At 36.9% G+C, this 21,153-nt stretch overlaps 1 protein-coding gene across 9 annotated transcripts in view; it reads right to left on the bottom strand.

The window, feature by feature from the left end:
- The window catches only part of EPS15L1 (epidermal growth factor receptor pathway substrate 15 like 1), a 38,295-nt gene that overhangs the window by 16,188 nt on the left and 954 nt on the right, over positions 1–21,153 (bottom strand). Inside the window, exons 1-23 of one of the 9 annotated variants that reach the window (XM_080566068.1) lie at positions 18,307–20,992; positions 16,431–16,472; positions 16,117–16,206; positions 15,704–15,751; positions 14,909–15,004; positions 14,233–14,295; positions 13,237–13,362; positions 11,858–11,917; positions 11,288–11,524; positions 10,565–10,722; positions 9,955–10,111; positions 9,150–9,212; positions 8,592–8,677; positions 8,119–8,191; positions 7,433–7,594; positions 6,384–6,581; positions 6,049–6,213; positions 4,876–5,002; positions 4,705–4,755; positions 4,154–4,290; positions 2,882–2,942; positions 2,437–2,519; positions 873–1,005 (exon numbers count right to left, since the gene is read on the bottom strand). In XM_080566068.1, the coding sequence (XP_080422194.1) occupies positions 873–1,005; positions 2,437–2,519; positions 2,882–2,942; positions 4,154–4,290; positions 4,705–4,755; positions 4,876–5,002; positions 6,049–6,213; positions 6,384–6,581; positions 7,433–7,594; positions 8,119–8,191; positions 8,592–8,677; positions 9,150–9,212; positions 9,955–10,111; positions 10,565–10,722; positions 11,288–11,524; positions 11,858–11,917; positions 13,237–13,362; positions 14,233–14,295; positions 14,909–15,004; positions 15,704–15,751; positions 16,117–16,206; positions 16,431–16,472; positions 18,307–18,381 (2,491 nt within the window). In that variant the 5' untranslated portion in view covers positions 18,382–20,992. Of the gene's footprint in view, positions 1–872; positions 1,006–2,436; positions 2,520–2,881; positions 2,943–4,153; positions 4,291–4,704; positions 4,756–4,875; positions 5,003–6,048; positions 6,214–6,383; positions 6,582–7,432; positions 7,595–8,118; positions 8,192–8,591; positions 8,678–9,149; positions 9,213–9,954; positions 10,112–10,564; positions 10,723–11,287; positions 11,525–11,857; positions 11,918–13,236; positions 13,382–14,232; positions 14,296–14,908; positions 15,005–15,703; positions 15,752–16,116; positions 16,207–16,430; positions 16,473–18,306; positions 20,995–21,153 lie in introns of those variants that run through there. The other 8 variants (XM_080566062.1, XM_080566063.1, XM_080566064.1 and 5 more) reach the window with 8 other exon arrangements.

The following is a 21,153-nucleotide window of genomic DNA, read 5'->3' as shown; positions in this document are numbered from 1 at the left end:
TTTCTGGCAAATTTTCATCAATACTCACCTACATAGAACCTCATCATTTGACTTCAAGGTTTTAGTGTGCATCATAATCTTTTGAGGAATAAAGTCATAGTAATAGGAACAAATTAATGCTGCTGCAATGGTCTGCTTATAACTCTGTTCTATTAAACAGTATTTTCCAAACCTGGGATCAATCTATGGGACTTCCCTGTGACAGCACTGTTTCATGTTATCCAAGGAGCTAGTTCTAGCACAACTGGTTTGCAAAACCAGTCAGAACAACAATACCTGTTATAAACAGGATGAGTGCAGAGTGCATGCTTTTCTCCAAAATGCAACTGCAGAAAGGTAGACAATTCTCAGTAGTATTACTATTAGACCAGTAGAAAGGTAGACAAAACCTTCCAAATTCTAGACGTTGACCACCATGTTTGGTGAAAACTTATGTACCTATTCATAAGAAGAAACCTGAACTTCTTTTTATTTTTTTTTCTCTTCTTCCCTTTTTTTTTTTTTGGAAGCCAACTAAATTTTCACTGCTAATATTAACTGAACTACATAATTGCTGTTAAAAGTAGACTTGAAACTAACAGTTCTAAAGTGGCTTCAGTTCTTCAAACAGTTTCACTGGTATCTGAATGTTTTGACAAATCAGCTCTAGGAGTGCAAACAAGTTGAAGTTGAATCTCCAATCAGTTCCAGAGTTCCAGTCTTTTTTTTTCTTCTTTTTTTTTTTTTTTCTGACAATTCCTGCCAATTTACTGATAATCTCATACCTTCCTTCATGGTTGAAATATGAGATAGAAGACTGTCAACTTGTCCTTACTTCCAAGAATATACAGTAAATTGGGGGAACTGGTTATTAAGAAAGAAAACCTCCTTACCACTGGGTGGCTTGGGCCGTGGAGGGACATTTTTCTTCGGTGGTAATGCTGGTGTGTCTGATTTGCTTTTGAAAGGGTCATCTGAGAATCCCATCCCTCCAAAAGAGGAGGTGAACGGGTCTGAAGCTACTGACTACAACAGAAAAAAAATAAAACAAAAGGAGTGTAAGCACATTGCAGAAAATCTGGTGTTTCACAGAGGCTACAAGTTAACTCATGGAAAAACATTAACTTCAGTTGTGTAGGTCTGACCTCATTTTTTTATGTCACTAGCATAGATACAAACATCCACTGTCAGAGGTACTAGGATTTCATTAACACTAAAAGATATTTACACTCTTAATCACTTAAGTACTTCTAGAACTTTTACTCCTAGCAAAAAGCTGATAAGAAAAATAAAAGGAAGTAAAACTCTATTTTTATTAGTTGGCAATGAACAGTCATACTACAGTGTGGCCTTCAATCTGTGATAAGCAGAACCATGAAACAAAGCGGTAACTGGAGAAACATGGTAGCTTGCAAAACAGACAGCCTTCTTCCAAGCTTTTCTTAAGTTACACATGCCTATTTGCTGTTTTTGTTGTTGTTATTTTGTAAAAGCTCAGGGAAAATTCTAAAAATTTATAATTTTAATATATTTCCTATATTCACCTGGCTTTTGCAAAAGACTAATAGTAATTTAAAAAGGCACAAAAAACTATACCATGAAGGAAAATTTATCATCCCGAAATGAAAAAGGAGCTTTGTAGGCAAAGTTAGGGCTCAGTCAGAGCTTCACTAAAGCCTCCAACTCAAGCGAAACACACCAATATCAGTAAAGACTTCTGCCACCTAGTGGGGAGCTAAAAATCCCACAAATCAGTAAGAAAAGTTAGGAAAAAAATACAAAATATTTAATTAGCCAAAAAGATAATATATTTTCTAGTAAACATTTACTCTACAATATTCAAGCGTTCTTGTGGTACAAAATGTAAAAAGTTAGGCAACTGTAAACTACAAGTCTGTCTCAGAAAACTAACAGCAGAATGACTATCCAGACAAGAAGGTAAGGACGTAGCTCTATTTAGAATACCCTATATACTCTGTTTTTAACGATAAACCGAGAAATAGCAATTCTGTGCAAAACTGAAATATAAGCACACAATGTTTTCCACCCTTCCTGGTTTCCTAAACTCAGGGAGAAGTTTAAGAACAAGTTAGAATATGATGAGAGATGCAGCATCTAAGTGGACCTCCGAACTTAGCAATATATTGCTGGGCCCAAACTTCCTTTATCTGGAACAACTACTTTTGCTTACAAGTTCTTTCTTTCGCTCCACTGGTACTCGAAAACGTATGTGAAAAATTGATTCTCCCCACCCCTTGAATCTACTGGTCTTGGTGAGACTTCACTGTACCCAAGATGGATGGACACTTTGCTAAGAACTTGGTGAGAGCAATTGGAATAAACACAGAAGAAACGGGTTGTCAGCTCAAAAATTTGAATCTTATCACACCCTTCAAAAAAAAAAAAAGTACAATTTTATTTTTTTTAAAGGACAGTTGTTTTCCTTGTAACCTTTACCTTTGACATCTGACTGAAGTCTGCAAATCCCTCCCCACTACTGAAAGCGCCACTTCCAAATGGATCCAATGTTCCAAATGGATCTGAAACGGATGCAAAAAAAAAAAAATGTATTTAAAATAAAACATAAGAGTTCTGAATAACTTATTGCCAATAAGTTACGAAACTGGGCAGGTGATTAAACACTCGCATTTTACCCTGCCAAGTGATGTTAAGAAAAAATTGCACAGAGCAACAGGTTTTCTATCAGTTATTTGAAAGAAAAAAAGGAGCCAAGTATATAGTTAACGTGAGGGCTTTATCTTCATACAACATAGTAAGAGCACAATAGTATTTACCACCAGTTCACAATATACTTTGTTTATTCTCAACTTTAACATTTGATTTTTCATTCATAAAGAGATACCTACTTATTCATCTTCACAAGAAAAAATGTTCTTCTTACCTGGACCTTTTGAAGAGACACTGGAAGATGTAAAAGGATCACTGCTTTCAAAAGGGTCAGACTAAATAAGAACAGATATAAATAATTATTGTTCTGCTGTACTGTGAACTAGTCTTTCTGTGCAAAGAAAAATCTATTTCTTTAAGACAAATTATTTCTAGTTTCAGACCACTCTATTGTGGACATGTGAGAGGATGAAATTGAATGAATAGATGAAATATGTAGCATTAATCCATTTGGCTATTGACAGCATTGAACAAAAGTAAGTAAACTAAGTATCTACAAGCAAAACACATTCAAGTGAAAGTGTATCACACAAATGATATTAGTTCCTAAGGCAAAATTAGAAATTACACTCAGAATTAGAATCATTGAATATTCTGAGTTGGAAGGGACCAACAATGACCATCAAATCCGACTCCTGGTTGCACACAGGACCATCCAAAAAATAAAAATAATAATTTTTTAAAAAATCAAACCATATGTTTGAGAGCATTGTCCATATGCTTAATGCCGACAGTCTTGCTGCCATGACCACTTCCCTGGGAAGCCTGTTCCAGCACCCAGCCACCCTCTGTTCAGTCGTTAGTGTTCAGTCTTTAAGCAACAGAGACTGAATATTCAAATCAGACATTTACGTTATCAGTAATTCAGAGATACTGTATATCCCAAATCTCTTTTTAAACTGATGGTGTTTGCAGCTGCTCTTCTGCACAGAAAATCTGCTGTTACCTAAGTACAAACCTATAGACTTAAACTAACCTTCCACTGACTGATAGTAGTTCTAATGCTTGGGTGGCAATAGTCAATGAATTCTGTAAGAGTAGAAAAAAAAACCACCAAAACACCACACATACATGCCAGTACAGCTCAAGAACTGTGACTGTGACTATACATTTGACAAACGTGTTCTGTGCAGTCCTTCCACTGTATTGGTTCTATAATCCTTTAGCCAGATCAGTTCCTTGATCCGACTCACTGTGTGAAACAGAAGCATTGATGGAATGGAGGTAATGGTGTGAATGAGTGAACGTTGGAGGTATGAAACTGCAAACAGAAAAAAAATACACCCATCTGCATCTTCATAATGAATACACATCATTATTATGGAACTGAAAAGAACAAGCTCCTGATTGCCCCAAAAATCCATGCTAATTAAGAATAAAATAAACTGTGTTTCCATCACTTAAGAGAAAAGTATTTGGTGATATTTTTCTTTTAGCTTGTCAACAGTAAATAAACCTATTGCCTGTGAATTTATAAATTACTGACCTTCGAGGGTAAACTGGAGGGTTTTGTGAATGGATCTGATGTAAATGGGTCGCTCTTCACCTGTTTCTTGAAGAAATCCTCAGGGGCAGAACTACGAAATGGGTCACTTTCCTTAAATGGATCGCCTCCAAATGGATCTAGAAGGAATGTTAAAAGGTAAATAGGATGTAGCACCTACTAAGCAAAACAACAAAGTGAGTCCGTAATGAACCATCCTACATTTGACCTCACACTCACTGATTATTTTTTCCTTATTAAAACCAACACCAACAACACCATAAATCCAACAAATTGCCAGATAGTTAGTACCCAGTACAGAGAGTAAGTTGTAATGAGTATGTATTTTCAGTAAATATCTGATAGGATTAGACTTTGCTTAATGAAAAGTTACCCACATTATTAACATATTGATTCTGAATGCCCATATGGTCGGGTTTTTAAGTTCCCACATGCAAAACAAAAATTTGAAGCCAGGGAAACCCTGCAATCCATCTTTGCATTTGCCTACAAATTGTTTGTCTCCTCAGTCCTGTTATCATAAGGGCTATTACCTGCTGGAGCAGGTGGTTGTTCTGCAAAGGGATCATGCTGGAATGGGTCACCTATGCAGAATAGAAAAATAGTTTGTTTTATCCACTATTTAGCAAGATGATAAAAGTTTGAAAGTATCATTTACTCAACAATTAATCTTCAAGGTCTCAGGTAGGCCATTGGTCACTTACTGCCTTTGAAAGGGTCTGCTCCCTTAAATGGATCAGATTTGAAAGGATCTTCTGACTGGAATGGGTCTGTATGCAATTCTTGTGTGTTATTTGTAAACATCAAGGCTTTATTCTTAAATGGATCATCCTAAAAATTAAGAGGAGAAACATTACAGCAACTCACCATTATTAAAACCTTCAGCTACCCATTTAGCAGAAATTCTATGTTATCTTGGTTCCTGTTTAAAGATCCTAAAAGTGACTTCCTAAAGAACTTTCTGAATAAAATTCACTTCCTAAAGAGCTTTCTGAATAAGTGGCTTCTAAGCAGAAGTAAATACACAGCAGAAAGAAATTTGTATTGTGGATAATAAAGAGGTTGCCAATAGAGGCCAACCGAAACCTTTCTCAAGTTATAAAAAACCTCTTCATTGCCCAGTTTATGCCACGGTAGCCATATGTGTGTATAGCACCTGTATACAGAGTTCCATTGACAACTGGAGCTTTTCACCTCTAAGAAATACCTCATACTAACTACCCCAACCCCACCAATACTGCCTCCAACACTAGAAAGATATGGGTTTTCTGTAATCCCTTTACAGGATGCAAATGAAGAAGTCTTAATTAAGACTTCTCAAAACAAAAAGAGGAAAGAAAAAAAAGGAGGAAGAGGAAGAAAGTATTAAGAAACAGGAAAGGGACACAATGCTTTAAAAATTTACTACGAACATACACCAGAGTTTTCTACCAGTGATTCTTAGGTTTTACAAATAAGAGAAACATTCTGAAAGTTTCCACTGGAAATTAAGCATAACATTAGTCATGCAAGCACAAAAACGAAGCACTAAATTGAGCATTATGACCATTTATCTCTACGCATTGCTGTTCTTAATCCTCATTCTTTTTTTTTGTGCATTATGTTTTCACAGAGAAAGCGCTGGGCACAAACACAACATGTCTTTTGAATACTTATTAATACACTATATATGATATATATATATTTATATTATGTTAAAAAATTGTTTTCCCCACCAGCATTAAAATTTTTGCCTTGCACTGGAAATTTCTACCTTACAGGAATCATGGTATTTGCTAACATCCCAAAAGTCAACTAAACAAACATCTTAATGATTTTAGATTAGGTGTATGTTACAAATAGTAAAATATTCAAAATAACAGTATAAAAAGTTTTACCATAGCTCCATAATTGCTTCTTTCTGTCTGCCCAAGGCCTTCACTTATGTCTGCTAAATTTGTCAGGCTACCACCATGAATCCCATTGAGAGCTTCATTATATTCTTCTATACTCTTATTGACTTCTTGATGACTTTCTTGAAGCTGAGAAAGTTTACTTCTTGCCTAAGCGGTAGAAAACACTTCAGTATGTTACTCATTCAATAACCAGTCATAAAGGCTTATTTCATGCACCAGTATTTTTTTCCTCTTCTGTAAAGTCATCTTTCTAGTTGATGTTCAACTTTTAGCATTCAAGAAAGCAAAAATGATGTCATACAAACTACGGTGAATACCTGGTTTATTTCTTCCTGTGTTGATTTTAAAGATTTGATTATTGTTTCAAGCTGTACTTTTCCAGCCTGGATACTCTGTTCTAGCTGAGTCTCTTCTTGCTGGAGGCGATTCAGCTCTGCTTTTGCTCTATTAAGATCATCCTCCTGTGATTTTAAGTCTGATTCCTGAGACTGAATCTGCATTTTCAGTGATGAAATCTGAAACAAAACGTTACAAAAATCAGAGAGAAATTTCAAGTAAATGTACCTTAACACATTATGAATTTATAAATAATACAAAGCTCTCAACTGCTACACAAGATGAAGAATGTCATTTGAAGAACTGCATGCTTCTTATTACATCACACAGAATCTTTGGTAAAAGCATGGAGGATGTGCAATAAAACTAAGAAATATTAGTATCTTAAATTACAAAAATACCACGCAAATCATAAAGGTAATCAAAGTGTTTCTTAAATGGTTAAACTCTAGTTTTCAGAACTTGGATCCTTTTCCATTCAAATATTATCAAGTATTATAAAGCTATTTTTTTAAACTCTGATAAGAGTTAAATTTATACCATTGCACATGACTCTACTCCACTTTCTTGTATTACTTTAGACGCTGATTTTCTACATGAAGATAACACGCTAACTATACTGACAGTTGTAACCCCTGAAAACCTAACTTTAACTGAGAATACTGACATGAGGTTCACAGTAAAAAATACGCACTGCTGCCCATGGGCTGTCTCATCGGTCAGGGATAACGCTTTTCAACTATTCTAACTGGCTGAATAAATATTTCATACATTTACAGAGCAGCAGTAATTTACGTAGGAAGGGACCTCTGGAGATCATCTGGTTCAATCCCACATTTATAACCTTATGAAAGGCATTCAGGCTAGCAAAATCCTTTCTTGGACCTCTGCTTTTGTGTGGAAATTGCTATTTATGGTTAAAAAAAAAAAAAAAGAATAAATAAATCAAGCTTATTTATGAAATGAATGGTATTTCCTTCAGCAAAAGATGTGATGTACTTGAGCACCTCGAGGATTAACATGCACTCACCACCTGTGTTTCTTCCTGGCATTTCTGCCTTACATCATTCAGCATATCTTTCAATTTGGCTTTCTGCTGGTCCATTTCATCCAGGCGGTCTTGGGCATCTTGTTTTTGAGCCTCCAGCTCTTGCAAGTTACTTGTCTCCCTATCTAAATCGTTTTGCAGTTCCTGAGGAAAATTCCACAGTTTAACTTATTAAGCTTTTGTCTTACAGGAATAATCAATCACAGAGAAACAGGTTGGCACACTCCACAAGATTTTCTATGTCATATAGACTATTTCCTGCATGTGCATGCTTTGTTTCAGCAGGAACTTGTATAAGACATCATACAAATCAGTGCCCACAAAATGGAAAGAGACTGTGATGCAGAACACATGTAATTGAGTTACCCTTGCTATAAAAAACAATACATTTTGAATAATGATGTAATACATTACAGTGCCAGTCAAGCACTAATGAAAAAATATTTAAAACCATACATGCAACATCCTCTATTTGTATTAACCAGCATCAGAAGAAAATGTTTCTGATGGGGAACAGGAAAATAAACACCTTTTATAATTTAGAGGAAAATCCTACACAATGAGACTTGCCCAGAAACAACGTAAGACAGAAGAAAGAATGCTTTATTACCCCTATATTATTCTAGATTACAATAAAAATCTGTAGTTATAAGCAGAAGAGTTTTTACCTGAACTTCATTGGTTTTCTGTCTGATTGATTCTTCCTTTTCCCTAATGTCCTGCTCTAGAGAATATTTTTCTCTGTAAGATAAACAAGCAAATGTTTTCATGATTGGTTAAGTAATACAACACACACATACATGCAAGAATCAATTAAATGTTATTCTGGAAACACCACACAAACAAAAATGCCAGCCCTCATTCTGATACATTCTTTGAAGGAGTAAAGGTGTGTACATATCAATTATTTTTACAAAATAAGAAAAATTCGATAATTAATCTTCTGAAGTCACCTGCTAGACTCCAGGCTGGCTTTGCAAAACTGTCTAATTGTATGGTATCTTTGGGAGATTTACCACCAACTTCAACGACAAGCAGTAACAAACTGATTAAAAGAAAATAAAAGTAACAGACATGAGAACTATATACTTAATTGGTTCTCCTACTCCAAGATTTTCTGTTAATCGTCCACAACTATTACCTCTGCAGCTGTGCAATTTCTTGACTAATATCATCCAGCTCCTTCACCCCTGTAAATTCTCCTGATCCAACAGAACTTGAACTATCCTATTAAGAATAAAATAGTCTATTAGAAGGCAGAGTCAGAACAGAACTTCCTTTACAAAGGCTGAAGACAAAGGTGAAACACAATCATGATATGCAATTCCAAAATCATGTGGAAGATATCAAAACATTACACAATAACCACTGAGCATGCCACACTATTCTCCCTGTGAATCTCCCTTGCCTTTTAAGCAAAAAACATTGTCAAGTTATTAAGAAAGGATCTCAGTATTTGGTACAAAATTTGACATTATTTTGAAAAGGATTTCTAATCCTTTGAAAAGTCCCCGTAAATAAACAAAAATTGCAACATGGAACTCACTGCTAGTATGATAAATCAGGAGACTTACCATATTTAAATAGCATAGTAAAAGGAGGAAAGTACAGAAAGTGCAAAGAGAGAGTAGGTGTAGAAATAAAAACATTTTTGAAGTTATAAGTACATAAATAACATTGCAACGTTACAATTACTCACACGGCGCATTTCTGTTAGTGCTGAGATCTCAGTTCCTACAGGGGTCAAGTAACCTGACAGAGTCTATAGAAAAAGGATACACGAAAAAGCTTAAAAGCACCAGAGCAATAGCAACGACAAAAATATATTTAGAGGCTCAAAAGCTTTCTGGTTAGGGAAAGTAAAAGAAGTAAAGGAAAATACTACTTAATTTATAGAAAAGGTGAATGGATTGACATGACAGAAGTACTCATTAACAGAAGTTTCAGAAATACAGTGACATACTATTAAGGAATGAAACAAAGCAGGATTCAGTAAAAGATTAGATGCTCTTACGACCAATAATATGTAGTTAACGGTGATGGATATAGGACTATGGGCTGTCATGGGACAAGGGATGAGTCAACCACCAGATACCAGAAACTAAGAAGTCATTACCCTTCAGTTTCCCTTTAAAAGAGTTTTACATTTTAACAGGAGGAATGTAGTACTGACCTCAGCCAGAGACAGGCTACTAAGACATCTTTTAACCATTCCCTAAAGAAGTTTACAAAAACTTCTTTGTGACAAAGAAGTATTTTTCAAGCTAGGCTTTTCTCAGAGTTATTACTCATTTATTTATGAAATATACTACTGTATTGTTCCTTATTTACTAAATGTACGTATAGTTTGAAACATGAAAGAAGACTCTGTAAGAGGAGATAAGAAAAAAAGGCAATTCTTTACCATATTATTGCAAAATAAACATACTACAAGACTAATACTCAAAGCCCGCTACTGTCAAGGCACATAAGCTCAGTGTATCTACAAACAATCAGTGACTTACCTGTATAGGCGTGTTCCTCTCTGTGGGAGGGATCATATCTGGGGACAACACTTGTGGAGGATCAATCCCTTTACTGACCTTCTGTTGAATGAGATACATTGCTAGTGCAAACTGATCTTTGCTTAGCTTTCCTATCTGTCTTGTATCTGCCAAAGCCCTGGTAAAAAATAGATCATACTTATAAACATGGGAAGCATACTTCTTAACCAAGAAGTCTGAAATACAAATATATATGTAATTTTATTTTGATTCAGCCTCATCAGAGCTTGCTTTTTCTAGTGAAAGAGTTCCATAAACAGAGCAGCATTATTAGACTTAGCTGAACAGAACAGTGTTGCTATGAGAAAGTTCTTATTAGCACTACTAATAGAACTACAAAAAACAACCACAATTCACAGTCTGACCTATATCTATACCCCACTTCCAAGAAAGCAATGTGAGAATTTATTTTTCCCTCGTTTTTTCATATAGCCCATGTTGTAATACTGCAACAAGATGAGTAAAGGAGTCTGATGGGCTTTTTTGTTTTGTTTTAGTGCTAGAATTACAATTCTGGATGGATAAACTGCCTTAGTGAATTGCAAAAATACAGCTACTAGGGAATTCTTACCATATATGTGCTAGGAGAGTCTGAGATAGACCTGAATGCATAAAGATGTCCTTTACTTCTTGGCCACTCACAAAACCATCCATGTCTGTGTCTGTTTTTACGAAAATGTCATCGTATCGCACTTTCTCAGACATCGGTACTACCCAATTCACAGATGGCTGTAAAACAAAGTTTTATATTTCAGTCAAAAGAAGATAAATAATCTTTACTGAGGCACTGAGTATATATAGTTTTCATCAGATTTGGATTTTCTGAGCACATCTCATACAATCAAATCTGGTAAACAAGTAATTCCCCTTTTCCCATGAATGTTTTAGCTGAACACTTTTTATCCAAATTATGAATTTTAGTAAATTCATATTATAATAAATAATACAAAATAAATTTTAATAAATTCATCAGCTAAAACCCACTAATTCTTTGGTAATACAGACCCAACTAGGTATACTAAGTCCCCAAGCTAATAACAAAGCTCTACACGGGAGTTTTATAAGGCAGATTAATTAATTCTTTGTTATTAAAGCAGATACATGAATAAAACCTTTCTATGGAAAATGAAAATTCTCCTTAAAGTTTGCTACACCTCATAGTCATAGTGACTAAAATTCACATATTCTTCTTCTGTTCTTATGTCATTCTCTCTGCTCAAATCCTCCAAACAACAAACATTTTCAGAAAAAATGCTTACACGAGGAAGAGACCAAAAAGAAATTTTGTTTGTACCTGTGCTTGTTTGATGCTGTGCTTGGGAGACAAACTCCCTGTGCTGTTCAGGCTGTTTACACTACCGTGAGATGGAGTGGAACGCAGGCTATCTTTTGGTGGAGGACTTGCAGGGAGAACAGGAACTGCACCAGGAAAGACGGGCGTCTTCTTTCTTTTAGAAGGCGGTATGAGAGAAGGGGGTAACAGTGAAGGAACTGGCTCTTTCTCAAGAGCTCTATAAACCAAATGCATTGCCTGCAAAGGCAAAGAGATGAGATATTACATGTCAACAATAAGAAGAAAAAGCAACAAGATTTTCCAGCATCAGTCATTTACATATTAGTAAAAAAGACAGTAAGATTAGAGACATAAGCCAGAGCAGAACATCATTTTGAATGTTATTCTGAAAAGTTTAATCTTGATGACACAACCATGCGTCAGTATGGTTTTGAAAAAGGTCATAACTGCATGTGAATGATTTAGACCTTAAAACAGACTACAGGAGAGAAAACTGCAAAGCTCAAGAGACAACTGAGAACGATTTGCTCGAGCAGACACACTGTCAATTGAGAATTTAAAGCAACCTACCACAGCAAATTCATCTTTGTCCAGGTGACCATCTTTATCAATATCACTGAGATCCCAGACCTGCAACAATTATGATAAAAACAAGGACTTGAGAACAAGTTACATTCTGTGCTTTTGATGTTAATCGTCATTGTATTAAGCATGCTCTCTAACAGCTCCTAACAGATTTTTTGTGAAAATCATATTAGTTACATTAGACATAGCTAAGCATTCTCTCGTGAAACAGACTGGATTTAGAGTTTTCTGGCAACATGAATCAAGTATTTTGTGGAAACTCTGGCTCTAACAAATTCTGCATGCAAGAGAGGCAGGTTTTCCATCATTATGTATTGCAATTAAGGACTCAACAAGCTGACTAAAAACATCCAGAGGTGGCTTTTGGAATTCTCCAGATGGTGTGTGCTAGCAGATCATCACAATTTGTTTTATAAAAAAAGATATTTTAGAAGAGTCAATATAGTTCTAATTTGCATTGCATTCCAAAATTTCTAGTTTTCTTTTTTTAGTCAAAAAATGCATCCACTTCTCAGAATTACTTTGCCCATTTCTTCAATCTCCTATCTTGTGTACAAACTCTTCTTGAACAGGAACAAGCTTCCTGCATTTTGATCATGAAAATAACATGACAAAATATGAAGATATTCAAGACTGAGGGCTTCACAATATCCAGGTGTAGAATTAAAACAAGTCATACTTAAATTTTACAGATAATATATAGAAAGAGTTCTTAGACATGAAAGTACATCATAATGCAGATACAGCTCTTCCATAGAATGTATTAATTCTCAATCTTATCAACATGCAGACAGTAAAGGAACACATTTTAAATTAAAGTAGGAAAATACTTGAAGGTTTGCTTCCCTTGCAAGTATACAATGGATGTGCTAAACTCAGATCTTAGGAGTATTTATAAATATACGTGAAAAAATACTTGACAATTTGACAGCTGCAATAAACTAGGATGTTTTAAAGTGCTCTCTTGTACAAACAGTGGATAGATTTAATGGTATGTCTAATAACTTGCACTTGGAAAAGTGACAAAACAGTGGAATACAATGTTATTAAAGCTATTATGGTTTAGGAGAGGTTTCTGTTGTTGTTGTGTCTTATTTTTTTTTAATACAATCTCAATCAAAATTTCCAGCTCTTAAAATGAACAGAGATAACGAAGCCAATCTACTTTAGGGCCTAAATTACTGTTATTATTCTTATTTCTAAGTGGATGACTTCAGACCCTACTTAACGTTCTGGCTTTATAGCATGCACTTGATGTAAAATCTTAGCCAAAATATGATCTATGTTGATAAGTTACACTTAAATATTTAACACTGCAACTAAAAGCTTAATAGAGAATAGCTACATCTAAACAGCATACTTACCCTTCCCAGGATATCAAGAGGTAGCTTTGAATTCATCAGTACTGGTTTTACTTTGTCTCCTGAAAGTAAACCATTTACTGGCAAAAGGCTTTCAAAAATACCATCAAACTTTGCTTTTTCTTCCACCTAGTTGGTAAGAAATAGCCTGAATAAGTAAAAAAGTGTGCCTGTGTGAGTGTTGAAAATGAGATCTTGCAAGAAATTAAGACTGGTCAGTAATGCATTTATTCTAAATTTCCAAGCTTTCTTGCAAGTGCCACCGTGCAGCATTTAAATGTAAAATCCATGGAACTAGATTTAGGAGCTTAGTTTCAAGGCTAAAGTTATGATACCTAAGAGATTTTAACGTGCAACACGTAAGATACATTTCTGTAGTGTTCTGAAAGTACAACACAATCTGATTAAAACACTCCTGACAAGATTTTAGACTAGAAATTACTCATTCCAAATAATTTGTTTCCCACTTCATAGTACAACATGCAAGTAAAAGATCAACGTTAGAAGCTATTTTGGAAAATGAATCTGAAAAGTACCTAAATACAAATATTCCAATATATGTATCAAAAGTTACTTTATTCCAGTGATATATATCGTGTATGTCGCTGAATGCTATATTAGAATATATGAACTCAAGCTTTAAATTAATACTTCAGGATGGATTTGGTGAAATGCTTCACTATTCTCAGTGGGGTTCCTTATACAAACAGGAAAGTGCCTACTATTAGGATTCTGGAAGAAATGTAGGCAGAAGATTAAAATTCATTGTGTCTTAAAAACATCACACCAGGGGTTGCCAAAGGTTTGTTTAATACTTATTTCAAACATAAAACTGCAGCTCAATATTCTCTATTGTGCACTGGGAAGGAAAGACTGCAAAGGAAGGACTTTTGAAATGGGAAATATATTTGATAAAAAATTGTCTCACTGTAAAAATTACAGACAAAGAAAATATTTACTTTTAAAGAATGGATGGAATGTGTTGTCTTTTACACTTACCCTAACAGCCCAGTGAGTCTCTGTTGAAGGTGGCGTGATCAGCAAGGGACTGCTAGTGTCATGCTAAAATGAAAGATTTATTTTTTATACACACACATACACGCACATATTTGTCTCTAATCCTTACTAAAGGCTTTAAGAGATGGTTACAGGCATGAAGCCTAACTACACTGAAAAAAAAGAAAAAAAGCTGTATATATATCCAAATAAAAGAAGTATGTCATGCTAACTTGTACTGTTACAGTACTTGGATGAGGACACTGTTCACTAGGTCCCCAGCCCCAGAACTAAGACAAGCTAAGGTACAGTTCCACATCAGCTTATGTAGGCAAAGCTGCAGTCATGCCCTTTACTGTTGATCCAGTCCCAAAATAATCTTTTTAAAATTATTTTTTATATATTTTTTTCATTAATTTAGGTTTTAGCCACATCAGCTCCCTGAACAAGCTGACTGTAGTTAAACTTGCTCTAATTTTGGAGTCCAGGAAGGGGCTGGAACATACTACTCAGGAAGACAGGAGAGTTGCAGACATGACTGCAGCTGTCTTAAGGAACAGTCTGACAGCAACCTGAAGTCTCAGAACCATGACATTTATGAGACAGATGATTCCAGTATTTCAGCTGAAGATTTCGCTCTCATATAATACATACATACATTCGTGTACATATTACTTACAAATTTAGGAGGTGGCACAGTCAAGTTCAGATTGCTCAGGTTAACATCATGGCCATTCTGTGCACATGCTACAAGGCGCAATGCGACATAGAAACCCTACAAACAATAGTGCTTTCTATTAAAATAAGCAAGCAGTTTGTCACCCTCTCCAATACATATATTAACAGCGTACACGTTCCCCTAAGTAAAGTATGGAAATAATAGATGCAGAGCCCCGCTCAGTTAAATGCAAAGCACCAACTACCTCACCACTTTTAAAGATGATTCAAGAAAGACTTTACAAAAACATGGAACAAAGAGAAAAAAAAAATTCAAAGCTAGTTTTTAAGAAGGACTGTTCCATAACTATTTTTAACATTTTTTTCTTAAGAATTAATGATATTCAGAAAACAAACAAACAATGCTCCATATCTGCATGTTTAAACAGAGAATTTATATTCCAAGCCATTTTTAATAATGCCAGTTATATTCTTCCATGCAAGAAAGATTTCTAAAATAGGTCCTAAAGTCATGGCTGGTTTTGTCAGTTTCAATGACTATGTATCTGTATCTCACACAGTGATTATTTACAAAACAAGAGGAAAAGAAAATGAGAACAGAAGTTCTCCAGCAGCCTCACTGAGTTAATATACTTGGATATGAGCAGCACTAGAAAAAAAAACTTCATCTTGTAAATGAAAACTTACCAAGAAAAAAAAAAAGCTAAGAATAATTATTATGGATATCAGGACTTTCTTGAATCAAGGCTCAACTGTGAAAGGTAACTTAAGAAGTTTACAGGCACATTTTATTTACCTGTTTATCCAAGTACCCTTTCCCTTCTGGGTCAGCCAAATCCCATATCTGTGGAGATACAAAATAAAAGCCACTGTAACTTTGAAATAAAATTTAACTCAGCTCAACACTTCATACTGAATGTCTTCTTGAACTGTTCATTGCAGCTTTCAAGTTATGAAATATAATGTTATTTAATTCTCAGGTTAACAACAAAAACGTTACACAAAAGACAATTTCTCCTTACTGCATCCAGCAAAACTCAGACCAAGACCTTGGAACTATTACCAATCTGTGGTTATCATAATGTTCAAAAGATTTGGTTTACATTCCACCGCATTCACATCTGCAAACCTCTTCTGCTCAATCTTAGCTGCAGTTAAACAAGCGAACAGATAATTACTGCACAACATCGTCTAATTCCTTCAACTTACTTTCCCAAGGATAATATCGGAGAGACCAGACTTTTTAAGAAACAATGCCGCTTCACTTGCCCCAACTCTCCCCGTATATGCTGGATCTACCTGAAAGACAAAAATTTACATTCAACAGAAGCATGTCTGCCACGAAAGCAGAGATGAGAAATGAAATCTCTTATCTCTAATTGAAAAGGAGTTATACATGCATGTGGCTACCACTCAGCAGAGAGAATTTACAGAAGTTTAGCATGGGAAAAGGGGAAGAAAAGAGAGGGAAACCTCAGGTAAAGGAAATTGTACTTTATTTTTTAATCTTTTTAAAAACCTACCTGTTTGTAGTAAGTTTCATATAATGGATTTCCAGTTGAAAACTGAAAAACAGGAGAGAAGCAAATGAAGAATGAATTGCAATCACAGATAGCCTACCTTTAGCAACTGAAAGAAAAAAAAAAGCAGCACATAATACTTTCTGTATTACTTCTATCAAAGATTTAAAAAAAAAAAAAACAGTTAATTTGCTCAGATTTCAATTACCAAGTTTGGTATAAAACTTGGAAAGCAGCGATCCCCCAAAACTTGCAGCCAACAGACTCATCACCTTCTCCTTCACTAACATTCATACTTACACTTTTAACACTATACGGTACAAGGTTTTGTAGAACAGCTTTGAACTATTTGCCAAGGTATTTCAGGTGACAGTTTGAGACCTATGAATATTAAAGCTAGAGTTTTGATCATAACACTGACTTGACGACCTCCTACATCACATACATTTATGGAGTATTTTCAGCAAACAATTATACATGCACACAGCCCTGCTATCAAAATATACCTGTGTCTATTTATATTTTTCACAATCTTAAACAGAAACAGAGTTAAAAAAAATAGAATGAATAGTATGGTTAATTAACAAATGTTGCAATTCCGTGGCAACATTGTTTGAAGATTTCAACTTGATGTTACCATTGCATTACAACAAAAGCAGCAAACACAAGGCCCTGCCTTCTGAAGTGTATTAAACAAGCAGATTCCTCTTCCCTCTTGCTGACATTCCAAGGAAGTGAGAGCAGAAACGCCAGAAGAGCAGAAGCCCCCAAACCCACCTTCCCCTTTGCCTCCTGCACTAGCCACACAAGTTCTCGCCACGCGAAGATCACACCTCCACACTTCTGCCTCAATGCCAACAGCAAAAAAAAATTACAGCCCAACCTCCGTCTCAAACAAGTCGCTCCTTATGGATGTCAGAGGCCTTAGAAAACAAGTGACAAAGCAACCCAAGAGTTCAGCGACTGAAGCGCAGGGATGTTGAAACATCCCAAAGCCTGTTCGGGATGTCCTACAGGACGTAAGTCAGACACCTGACGAATGATGACCTCACGCTCACTCTGTCACCTCCCAAATGCCATCTTCTTCCTCGTCACCCACGGGGACTTCTGGAGGTTCTGTCTACTCTGATGAGAAGGGAGATGGAAACGTGACAAAAGAAAACGAAGACTGACAAGAAGCATAAAACTTCATTTGGTACAGAGAACCTTCCTGTAAGTTTACAATAAACGTGCCAGATCTTAATTTAAGGAGCTATCCAAAATAACTAGCCTCTATTGATCAAAGGCAAGTGAACACTGAGCACTTGGAATGTCAATTATTCTGCCCAGCTAGCAAGATCACGCATTTTGAGGACTTTCTTAAACATCTTGAAGGCACTCCACTTAACTCCATCAGCAAAATAAGCCACTGCATCCACCAACATCACGACATGCTCTTGTTCTTCTAGAAGCTGCAAAGGAGTTCAGAGTAAGAAAGCAGCGACCATAACTCATAAACCTGACTCATCTTTCTGCTGGCTTGTAAATGAATGACATAGTTAAGCACCGCGATCCTGTCCAAAGCAGGAAACACATCGTTCAGAGAAAAGGAGGAAATAGGAAATGGTCTGTCCAGCTCTCAATAAAACGTCACGTGTTTTAGCCAGCTTCCACCCAGCCATCACCTCTCATTTCTCAGAAAGCTCAGAGCAGCTAGCCAGAGACCAACTCCAAGCTCCTCTAACCAATTTGGCGAGTTTCCTAGAGCACGCAGAGACTGGATTCATACCAAGATAGAGAGCAAACCGCTCCAGCAGCCCCATCGAATGACCTCACCCCATCACCAGACGTCCTCCCATCCCCACTTGATGCTGTCAGCCACGGCACAGAGCTGACTTACCTGACGGAGACGGCAGGAATCCAGGGTGTTGTGCTTAAAAGCTGCGAGGTTTCCTCTACGGCAATATGAATGCATCCAAGTGCTGCTGGAAAGCACTCCAACACTCCACTACTTGCAAAATTTTACAAAGCCTAAGCCTTTCTGACCGATTTACCTAAATGACTGCTTCTCCGTGACGAAGCAGACCAGACAAAATGGGCTCAACTGATAAAAATAGCATAGCCGCCTAGCCACCCATCACCACGCGTGACTACCTCACCATCATTCAAGATTATTCTGTGATTTGATGACATCTGCTGATAAAGAACCTACTGAACACGTTAATGTTGGCAATCAGACACATTTTGAAGGGTTCACAGCTGATGAGTAGCTAACGGATATAACCTGTTATACAGCAGCTCGTGTGACAACACCGGTTTCTGCACCTACTCCCTTTTCCCAAAAAACATCACCGAGGACCAACGCTTTGCACTGTCTCCCAAGCAGACACCTCAGAACTGTTGTGCCTTGCTGTTTCACCTCTAAACGATTTCCTGAGCAAATGTGAAGTTCAAAATCTCTGACAGCAGACCTGGTACACACGCCATGCAGCACACACACGGACGCGCCTCCACGTCCCCTAGCACAGATCTGGGAAAAAAGGCAGGAAGGAGTAAGCTGCTGCCACCAGAACAATTACTAAACTAATTAGTTTAGTAGTATTAATAAACTGATACTAAACCAGCTTCTCTTTGCTGAGGTCACATCTGGGCCACAAAGGACCCTGCATCAGAGGAACCATTTTCTTTGTTGCCCTCCTGATTCACAACTTTCTTTTGGCCGCTCATCACATCACAAGGTGGATGAGAATAGGTACTTCGAAAAGTGAAAAAAAACGGGTGTCCCACAGAGATGAAAGCCGAAAGAAGATTGCTGCTGCCCCAGAAAGATTACCTTCGCCTTTACTCTGCTTGGTGAGTATCCTGAGCTGTCTCAAAAGACAGAGCTACGAAATGATCTGCACTGTCCCAGTATCTCTAACGTACCTCTCTGTAACCTTCAGAGGCTGTAAATCGAACACGCCTGCACAACGGAAAGACTACAGATAAGGTGGCCAAATATTCAGGAAAATAAAGTTATCAAAGGTAAATCAAAACCGGTTCCCATTGTTATTTAACACCAAGAACTGATTTTATGTACTTGTTCTTCAGCTCTTTTTGTGCTTAAACAAAGACAGCTGAGATTTTTTTTTAAACTATTGTGCATACTGTAGGTTAGACATCTAAGTTTTTCCTTCATAAAAATGTAACTTCATAGAACAGGAAGAACGCTATAATTAAATTCATTCATGAAAACAAATATAATCACTTTCACATGCCTGAATTACGCATATTGTTTATAACTCCTAATACGTTGATATCAATATTCTTGTATTATATCTGAACATGCTTCAGCATTATGGTGCATGTAACCTGTCCTATTTCTTTTAATACCATTTCTGGCGTTTATTATAACTAGCGGATATCTTTGTAATAATTGTGAAATTGAGGCTATTAAAAGAATTTTACTAATTCCTTGTTTACTGCCCTGACTACAGCTAGATTATTCTTGACAATTCAATATAGAAAAGAAGTAATTCTTTTGAAAGCAATGCTTCCAATGAACTAGTTGTTAAATAACGTCAAAATAACGCGTATATATGCAGAAGGCCCTTTTTCGAGATAATGTATTATGTTATATAAAATACCATTGATGCAATTATAATTTGCACAACAAAGCAGCACAATTTCTAGTATAATAAATATTTGATGCGTTTTTACTGATGTACTACAGCTATTCCACAACAACAAACTCTTCCATGTCCAGGGTTTATTTTCTACGTATATATTTTGCACCACATTGCTTGACTCAAAAACTTTGGCTAACCGTTTGTATGTTCATGGATGTTCTCAGATGTTTCCGAACATGTTCTTTAATTAAACAGATGTTCATCAGGACTCTTACTGCTTCCCAAAAGCTAAAAAAGGGTATTCTCTCTTAGTAAGAGGCACAACAAATTATGTATCATCTAAACATAACGTAGCCTCACTGAGAGAGAAATTTTCAATGTCACAAATGAAAGTTTATTATTAAATGGAAATAGACGTATTTGAATAACTTGAACTAGTAGCAGTTGTTCTGAATTCCTGCCTGGCCTAGACACAATGCAGAAATAGAACAGTTTTTGTTTCAAGGCATTAGAGGGATTATTTTGTTTTTATTGTTTTGCAGGAAACAAGTAAATTGAGTATCTCCACAGCACTATAAAAAAGAATACGCAGCGATCACACTGATCAGGCTGAAATTACTTCGGTGAGAAATTAATCAAAAACCTTAACGACAGCAACAACAGGATTCTGGATAAGCATCCCAAATGCTGAGGCACAGCTCAGCACAGGGGCAGGCCGACCCTTGTCGGAGCCCAGCTCCAAGGCTTTTGGTGCTCCCCTTGCCCCCCAGAGCCTGTAGCTGCTGGGTGAGCCCCTTCTTCTCCTTCTTTCATCCTGGATCCTTCTGTGGCGTGCCTGCACCTCTCGCTACTCCTCGTGTGCCTCCCAAACACTAAATAACAGCCGTGACACCCCGAGAGCCGAAGAAGGAACCACCCCGCGTTACAAACAGGCAGACGGGGCGACGTGCCTCAAGTCAGCGTCCGGAGCAAAGCAGGGCGCCGGCCCCAGCCCCCCTCAGCCCTGCCCCGGACCACCCGCCCCGACCCCCCCGGGGCCTCCATGAGGGGAGGGCGCCGCCGCCTTTTGTGCCCCCACAGCAGCGGCCGGCCCCGGGGGGCTGCGCCCAGCCCCAACCCGACCCCGGGGGGGGGACAAG

The sequence above is a fragment of the Anser brachyrhynchus genome, assembly GCF_964034855.1.
Source record: "Anser brachyrhynchus genome assembly, chromosome: 23".
In the NCBI taxonomy this organism is placed as follows: domain Eukaryota; kingdom Metazoa; phylum Chordata; class Aves; order Anseriformes; family Anatidae; genus Anser; species Anser brachyrhynchus.
This window is presented reverse-complemented; position numbering and strand designations above follow the sequence as displayed.